Consider the following 9686-nt stretch of genomic DNA (forward strand, 5'->3'; position numbering starts at 1 on the left):
AAAAAAACATGTGTTTACCGTCTGCAAAGGCTGAGCAGGTACCACCATACGAACACCTGCGGGAAGTGTTGTCAAAGCTCCCGGGGATCTGGGCGTGGCCTGTCTGACTGTGACCACAGGGGTTCCTCCCCCTGCAACGGGAGCTGATGACACCCTCAGGATTGCTGCAGAAACAGCCAGCAGGTGAGAGGATGGACAGCTACTACCTCAACATGTACCTGTACAGCTGTGAAGACTCACCTGGAGTTTTGGACACCAATGGGCTTCCAGATACAGCGACAGCAGAGGCAGGAACGAGTGTGATACCAGACTTCGGGACAATCTGGTGGGCTGGTGTCGTGGCAGCAGGGGTGGGGATCTGAGGTGCGTTAGCTACGGGAGTGGTGGCGGGGGCGGCGGAAGATGAAGGCATGGCGCGAATGTCATACTTCTGCAGCTGCAGCAGGTAGGTGTCCGCCGTCTGAGACGGCCCCCAGCTCACCTCCAGAGACGTGGTGTTGGCCCGGACCAGCTGGACTCGAGACGGAGCCACAGGACACTCTGCAGACAGACGGGTGCAACAGGGGTGAGGACAGACAGGCAGGTGAAGGGAGACAGACAGGTAAAGCAGCACAACAGAATGTATTCTCTATAAAGTATGAATGATTATGTTCCGTTGGTCCTTTGGTCCTTTATTCACATCTCAGAAGTCAGTAGAGTGCCTAGTAGCTGAAATAAGGACAAGTCGACTGTAGCTGGCTGGTGATATGGGAGATTTGTGAACTGCTGTTAAATGGCTATGTAAGACTCTGGTCCTCGGGTTCTACCTGCAGCAGTCCTCACCTGTCTCCAGGCTCCATAGGTCCTTGCAGCACACCTGGTTGTTCCAGGCCTTCCTGTATCCGTCTCTGCCGCTCCAGATGTAGAGCCTAGAGTTGATTGCCACACTGCAGTGACCTGCCCGAGCTCTGGGGAGGTTCTCCTCATCGGCGTCTATCACAACCGTCTCCCAGCACATGGTATCTACACACACAAATACACAGAGTAAAGAAACGTCCTCCCCCAGTGAGCACCTGCAGATACCTGGGGCTATTGGGCCTCCACACATGGAGACTACCTGTGTGAACTTGTGTATGAATGTGGTAGAAAAAAGTCGAGACTGAAACCCGAAGAAACCAGAGATAAAATTTTACTATTCAACCTTCAGCTAATATAAAAAGCAAAATAAAGTAAATAAGTGAATCAGTCTTTCAATTATCCAACTGTAAAGTAGGGTAAGACAGACGTAGAAGTACATTCCTCAGCGTTTCTAGGATATAAATACCAAACTGAAGCATAAAGTTATGGTGCTACACGGCCATCCGTTGTCTGATGCTGCAACCCGTATTCAACCAAGACCAACCATGTGTCAGCTGACTGCTCCGACCATCAATCAAGCGGAGCGGCTTCGTCACTAAAACACGTGGACACATTTTTGTACCTCATAAAACTGGTTCCAGGTCAGTAAGCACAACAACATTCATACACAAGTGGCATTTCCTTACATGTACATGGCACTTTTAAGCGTTTTAAGCTTTTGAGACATGGGCAACAACTATGTTGGCTTTATGCTCCCTGCTAGCAAGCAGACATACGTACAGCCGCTGGATTAAAGAAGCCCTGTTCTTAATGTTTGTTGATGGTATGGAGGCAGCCAACATTGTACTGTAACCTTTTGCTGCTACTATCGTTCATTTATTTATATATTTATGTACCACCCTAACCCTTATATATTTATACATTTGTTTGAATACTTAGTACGTCTGCTCGTTTTACATTTAGCAACATTTGCTCCACCTCTAGAAAGAGCAGCATGTCCCCATTCTCCTGGCGGGATTTCCAAACTAAAGTAACTCCACACTGATGACAACGTGCAGCTCACCTGGAGACCCTAAACAGGAAGTGACGAGGCAGCACTACAGAAGAGGTGGGGTGTACCTTAAATACTCAACGTGTATTTCTAATGCTGCTCCAAGTATCAAACCAACGTACTTTCCTCTGTGTGTGTGTGTGTGTGTGTGTGTGTGTGTGTTGTGTGTGTGTGTTGTGTGTGTACCCATGTTGAGGCAGGCCAGTGTGTTCGTGCACTTCCACTCCTTCTCATGTGTAGCTGTTTTGACGTCATCCATGACCAGAGGAACCCAACCCCCAAACACGTACATCCTGTGGAGGGGTCAACAGGAGAGTCAACTGGGACAGGTGGAGAGGTGAGTCAGGTGGACAGGAGAACAGGTGGACAGGTGAGAGAGCTGGACAGGTGAATCAGGAAAAAACGTGGAAAGGTGAAACAGGAAAAAACGTGGAAAGGTGAAACAGGTGGACAGTTGGAGAGGTGAGTCAGGTGTCAGGAGGACAGGAGAACAGGTGAGAGAGCTGGATAAAAAAAACGTAGAGAGGTGAAACAGCTGAACAGGTAGACAGGTGGAGAGGTGAGACAGGTGAACATGTGGAGAGGTGGACAGGTGAGTCAGCAGGACGCGTTGGCGTGTGCACCTACTTGTTCTTGATGGTGGTGGCAGAGTGCAGGCTGCGGGGGAGGGGGGGCACCCCGCCGAGGGTGGGTCTGCTCCACTCCAGAGACTCTGACATCATGGGGGCGGGAACCAGCGGTTATTGTGGAGGAAAGCAGTGTTCATGCAGCACGTGCATCAGTTCATGGTGTGAACCACCACGCTGGCGAACAGGTGTCTCACCTACATCCAGGACCCACAGGTCTCCCAGCCTGCAGCCACTCATCCCACCGTAGATGACCAGTTTGTTGGCTCCGCCGCTGCTCGCCACCACCGCCGTGTGGCTTTCTCTGGGTGGCGGCGGCGTCCCCGTCGTCACGGGAATCTCCCATCCAAACACACTGGAGCCTGGCCGCAGCTCCAGACAGTACAAGTCGTTGAGATACCTGAAGCCCAAGAGAGAGTCCGACAAGTCAGCTTCACACCCACCTGACACCTTTACACCAATAAGAACTAAGTTCTGGTTCCAGTTCATCCACAGCGTCAAGGTGACGTCCCACCTCCTCAACGTGCTCTTAAAACCGTTCCAGACAACAGCTGGTGTTTGCGAATGGTTGTTGCTATGACAACCACCTTTACTGAACCAATTTTATAAAAACATGACAATATTAGGACCATCCTGAGGGGACACAAGACAAACATTTCTGGGGGGTTTCAACGTTTTAAAACTGCCTAACCCCCGCTGGCCTTGACAGAACTGCTTCTTGGCTCGAGACCAGGAGAGATGCGAAACCAGAGTAGCACCAGTTATCCTGGTTCTGAGCTGGGAACCAGAACTAGTTATGCGGAAGAGACCTACCTGAGGCTTAGCTCCTACCTGGGGATGTTGTTCTTAGGGTCCTCGCTGTCATTGGCCAGTCCTCCAAACAGGTAGCAGCGGGTACCGATCAAAGAAAAACTGTGGCCGAGGCGGGGGCAGGGGAGCGGGCCGTTCTTTGGAGGTTTGGCTTTCAGATGTTTCCACTCCCATCGACTGGCCTGCAGGAGAGCCACATGTTACTTCCACAGCAGGCGCGGCAACTCCCAGACACCACGCTACAGGAACCACTCAGGCCCTGCCGCACACACTGACATCACTGACCTGCAGCTCATACAGGTCGTTGCTGTATTTGCCATATTCCACCATCCCTCCGAAGATCAGCAGCCTGGTCCCATCGCACACAAAGCCGAAGGCGGCACACCCTGGTGGGACGTCACCGCGCACCGCTGGGATGAACCACTGGTTGGTAGCTGGGGTGGGTCACAGACATGTTAGCCATGTTGCTTCTAAGAGCAGAAAACACAGGTCTTTACCACAAACATCGTTTAAAGATTCACGTGCACTTGTTCTAACGTCACCCAACCCCCTTCAGCAATCTGGTGGCTTCATTCGAGCTCAAGTTTCCCTTTGTTTCTCTCTTTTTTTTATTTACAACAAAATACACATCTGAGATATTTCAGGCAGGGTTAAACCTGTAAATGAATGTAAGTTTGATCCTAAAAAACATGGTGACATGCTTTTATCACATCTCTCCTCCTGGGAACACGCCAAACCTCTGACCAAAGACAACACCAACAACAACAACTCTCAACTCAATTTGTATAGCACTTTAATACAAAAGTCTAAACAAAGTGCTGATCATAGCACACAAAACAACTTCAAAAACAACTAAAAACAACTAAAAACTATAAAAACATGCTAGAACATATAATACAATGAAAAGAACAAAAAAGAAATAAAACCATTAAAGCAATAAAAATAATAGCAGTAAAAACACTAACAACAACACTAAGAACACTAACAACAACACAACAATTACACTCTAAATGCAACAACACTAACATCACAACTGACTGAACACCAACCACACTGACCAGGAAACAGCAACAAAACTCTCTAAAAACAACACTCTTAACACCAGGAACACAACAACTACACTATAACAACAACAACACTAAGAACAGTGACGACGAAGAACAACAACATTAAGAATACAGCAACAACTCTACGAACACCAGCAACAACAACACCATGAATATCTAGTACACTAAGACCAACACCATTTCTAGGAACAACACTCCGAGGAAAAACAACAACAACAACAACAACAACACTAGGAACAACAACACTAGGAACAGCACCATCAACACTAACACAACACTAGGAAGAGCAGCAACACTAGGAAGAGCAACAACACTAGGAAGAGCAGCAACACTAGGAAGAGCAACAACACTAACACAACAACACTAGGAAGAGCAACAACACTAGGAAGAGCAACAACACTAGGAAGAGCAACAACACTAGGAAGAGCAACAACACTAGGAAGAGCAGCAACACTAGGAAGAGCAGCAACACTAGGAAGAGCAGCAACACTAACACAACAACACTAGGAAGAGCAACAACACTAACACAACAACACTAGGAACAGCAACAACACTAACACAACAACACTAGGAAGAGCAACAACACTAACACAACAACACTAGGAAGGGCAACAACACTAGGAAGGGCAACAACACTAGGAAGGGCAACAACACTAGGAAGGGCAACAACACTACGAAGAGCAACAACACTAGGAAGAGCAGCAACACTAACACAACAACACTAGGAAGAGCAACAACACTAACACAACAACACTAGGAAGGGCAACAACACTACAAAGAGCAACAACACTAACACAACAACACTAGGAAGAGCAACAACACTAACACAACAACACTAGGAAGGGCAACAACACTACAAAGAGCAACAACACTAACACAACAACACTAGGAAGAGCAACAACACTAACACAACAACACTAGGAAGAGCAACAACACTAACAACACTAGGAAGAGCAGCAACACTAGGAAGAGCAGCAACACTAACACAACAACACTAGGAAGAGCAACAACACTAACACAACAACACTAGGAAGGGCAACAACACTACAAAGAGCAACAACACTAACACAACAACACTAGGAAGAGCAACAACACTAACACAACAACACTAGGAAGAGCAACAACACTAACAACACTAGGAAGAGCAACAACACTAGGAAGAGCAGCAACACTAACACAACAACACTAGGAAGAGCAACAAGACTAACACAACAACACTAGGAAGGGCAACAACACTACAAAGAGCAACAACACTAACACAACAACACTAGGAAGAGCAACAACACTAACACAACAACACTAGGAAGAGCAACAACACTAACACAACAACACTAGGAAGAGCAACAACACTAACACAACAACACTAGGAAGAGCAACAACACTAGGAAGAGCAACAACACTAACACAACAACACTAACACAACAACACTAGGAACAGCAACAACACTAACACAACAACACTAGGAAGAGCAACAACACTAACACAACAACACTAGGAAGAGCAGCAACACTAGGAAGAGCAACAACACTAACACAACAACACTAACACAACAACACTAGGAACAGCAACAACACTAACACAACAACACTAGGAACAGCAACACTAACACAACAACACTAGGAAGAGCAACAACACTAGGAAGAGCAACAACACTAACACAACAACACTAGGAACAGCAACAACACTAACACAACAACACTAGGAAGAGCAACAACACTAGGAAGAGCAGCAACACTAGGAAGAGCAGCAACACTAACACAACAACACTAGGAACAGCAACACTAACACAACAACACTAGGAAGAGCAACAACACTAGGAAGAGCAGCAACACTAACACAACAACACTAGGAAGAGCAACAACACTAGGAAGAGCAACAACACTAACACAACAACACTAGGAAGAGCAACAACACTAGGAAGAGCAACAACACTAACACAACAACACTAGGAAGAGCAGCAACACTAACACAACAACACTAGGAAGAGCAACAACACTAACACAACAACACTAGGAAGAGCAGCAACACTAACACAACAACACTAGGAAGAGCAACAACACTAGGAAGAGCAACAACACTAACACAACAACACTAGGAACAGCAACAACACTAACACAACAACACTAGGAAGAGCAACAACACTAGGAAGAGCAGCAACACTAACACAACAACACTAGGAACAGCAACACTAACACAACAACACTAGGAACAGCAACACTAACACAACAACACTAGGAAGAGCAACAACACTAGGAAGAGCAACAACACTAGGAACAGCAACACTAACACAACAACACTAGGAAGAGCAACAACACTAGGAAGAGCAACAACACTAACAACACTAGGAACAACAACAACAACAACACTAGGAAGAGCAACAACACTCACAACAGTAGGAAGAGCAGCAACACTAACAACACTAGGAACAACAACAACAACACTAACAACACTCACAACACTAGGAAGAACAACAACACTAACAACACTCACAACACTAGGAAGAGCAACAACACTAGGAAGAGCAACAACACTAACACTAACAACACTAGGAACAACAACAACAACACTAACAACACTCACAACACTAGGAAGAGCAACAACACTAGGAAGAGCAACAACAACAACACTAACAACACTAGGAACAACAACAACACTAACAACACTAGGAAGAGCAGCAACACTAACAACACTAGGAAGAGCAGCAACACTAACAACACTAGGAAGAGCAACAACACTCACAACACTAGGAAGAGCAACAACACTAACACAACAACACTAGGAACAACAACACAGCCTCCTCCCAGCCTCCAGACCCCCACCTCCCTCCTCCCCCCAGCAGCAGCGGCGGGTACCGGTGTTGTAGACGTGCAGCTCGTCCACGATGCCCTCGTTCCCGCCCCCGAACACCACCATCAGCTCCTTGATGGCCACGGCCCGGTGCCCGTGGCGGGGCCGCGGCACAGGGCCGGTCCAGCCCAGGACCCGCTTCCAGCAGGGCTTCAGCACCGCGGGGGTGGCGGGCTCGGCCATGGAGCCCCCTCTGTCCGCAGCTCGGGGTCGAGGGACAGTAAACACGACCAGGGTCCGGTGGAGCTCAAGCCGCCGCTAGTGTACCGTTAGCTCGCAGGTTTCCCCGCCACCACGACGCAGCCGCCCCCCGCATCGGACGCGCCTCCTGCGGCTGACGGAGCCAGGCGAGGCCGCGGACGCTCAGCGGCCTCGTCCGCAGACCCGGCTGGTGGTGCTGTATCAGGCAGTGCTGGCCGGGGTCGCTGTGGACCGGGGTCGGTGCGAGGAGCTGGAGGTGCGGAGGCTGACAGCCGCGTTCAGGTGCTGTGTGGCGGGCGGTGTGAGCGCGGGAAGCCGCTGCAGCGGAGGCCCGGAGGAGTTGAGCTGCAGACGGAGCCGCATTAAATCTTCTTCTGTGCAGCTGCTGTGCTGCACGCTGCACTACCGCCCCCCTCAGGACGGCAGCGGAACTACAGCTCTGTTATTTACACCCACAGGCTGATGTTCAGGACCTGCATGGATTTCATCATGAATCTTGCAAAGCCAGGCAGGGCAAGTTTATTTGTACAGGACTGTCTCAGAAAATAAGAATATTGTGATTTTCTGTAATGCAATTACAAAAACAAAAATGTCATACATTCTGGATTCATTACAAATCAACTGAAATATTGCAAGCCTTTTATTATTTTAATATTGCTGATCATGGTTTACAGCTTAAGAAAACTCAAATATCCTATCTAAAAAAATTTGAATATTCTGGGAATCTTAATCTTAAGCTGTAAACCATAATCAGCAATATTAAAATAATAAAAGGCTTGCAATATTTCAGTTGATTTGTAATGAATCCAGAATGTATGACTTTTTTTTTTTTTTTTTTTTTTTAATTGCATTACAGAAAATAAAGAACTTTATCACAATATTCAAATTTTCTGAGACAGTCCTGTATAGCACAATTCAACACAAGGTAATTCAAAGTGCTTTACATCAACATTTAAAGCGGCAAGACACACTTAAAACATAAATAATAAATAAGATTAAATAAAATGATGAATGAAAGAGGTAAAATAATAGAAAGCACAAGTTGTTAAAAAGTAAGGGCAGTAGAGTACAGCAGGTACACATCTCATTCTTAATTACGTTTACGTTTACTGGCGAGAATTAAGTTTCTATACGGTCAAAACGTACAAAGACCGGGTCAAATACAGTATTACAAAAGTAATCTGTAACAATTCCAACGGTGAATTAACCCAATTTGACAATTCTATGCCACAATGCCTGTTTCGAGGTCTTATTTCACACAAATGACGAGAATTACGTTTCTATACGGTCAAAACGTACAAAGACCGTGTCAAATACAGTATTAGAAAGTAATCTGTGCCGATTCGTGTGGTGAATCAAACCAATTTGACAATTATACATCACAATGCCTTAATTCAGGGCTTATCCATAATTTCACGCGGTTTTCAAAAAGTATTTAATTTAAGAGAATGCTTAAATAACAAATAAAATGAAATAAAATGATAAGAAAAGAGGTAAAATAATAAAAAGCACAAGTTGTTAAAAATAAAGGCAGTAGAGTACAGCTGGTAAGTATTTAATTTAGGAGTATGCTTCAGTAAACAGTAATGTTTTAAGCCTGATTTAAAGGAGCTGACAGTTGGAGCAGACCTCAGGTCTACAGGAAGTTTGTTCCACCAGTGAAGAGCAGAATAACTGAACGCTGCCTCACCTTGCTTGGTTCTGGTTCTGAAAAAGATATACACCTAACAAGGACACTTGCACATAGGGTCTTTGGAGGGGGGGCCACTGTCAATGGTGCCCTGACCTCCCTCTCCCTGTTTTAACCGCATTAGTCACCCACACACACTCATCACCAGGGGGCAGGAGTGAGGTCTTCCTACACCCATGTTTCCCCCATTCGGCCTGGGCCGGGGGGACCATTGGAGGGACTGATGGCCGGACCCGGGTATGGGCTCACCGTGCTGCCTGGGGGGGACTTGGTGTTTTATTTCATTTGTTTAATTTTGGTCCGAAGTACAAGGACAAGACCGTCCACGCGCTTATTCATTTCTTGTGTGGTTCTTTGGTTCTGGTGTGGAATCACTTGTAGTTTGGAATGGTCTTCTGAAGTCTAGTCTTGGAGTGGACTACTGTACTCTTAAACCTCTCCCCTCCTCTTCTCCTTCCATCCTCTTCAACCTAAACCACAAATCTATGTACAATTAGGGGTAAGGTTTTATGATTGACAGCTCTATGCAAGCACCATCACTTTGCTCCTAGAGCTCC

General features: G+C 46.5%; 1 protein-coding gene across 1 annotated transcript in view; it reads right to left on the reverse strand.

Annotated features, from left to right (window-relative positions):
- hcfc1b (host cell factor C1b) overlaps positions 1-7802 on the reverse strand; it is a 28799-nt gene extending 20997 nt beyond the window's left edge. Inside the window, exons 1-9 of the mRNA XM_061735724.1 lie at positions 7244-7802; positions 3610-3758; positions 3346-3506; positions 2712-2914; positions 2516-2600; positions 2075-2181; positions 823-1002; positions 241-540; positions 19-164 (exon numbers count right to left, since the gene is read on the reverse strand). Of these exons, the coding sequence (XP_061591708.1) occupies positions 19-164; positions 241-540; positions 823-1002; positions 2075-2181; positions 2516-2600; positions 2712-2914; positions 3346-3506; positions 3610-3758; positions 7244-7421 (1509 nt within the window). The 5' untranslated portion in view covers positions 7422-7802. The remainder of the gene's footprint in view (positions 1-18; positions 165-240; positions 541-822; positions 1003-2074; positions 2182-2515; positions 2601-2711; positions 2915-3345; positions 3507-3609; positions 3759-7243) is intronic.
- Between the last annotated feature and the right edge of the window lie 1884 nt (positions 7803-9686).

Source organism: Cololabis saira, chromosome 12 (genome assembly GCF_033807715.1).
Source record: "Cololabis saira isolate AMF1-May2022 chromosome 12, fColSai1.1, whole genome shotgun sequence".
NCBI lineage: Eukaryota > Metazoa > Chordata > Actinopteri > Beloniformes > Belonidae > Cololabis > Cololabis saira.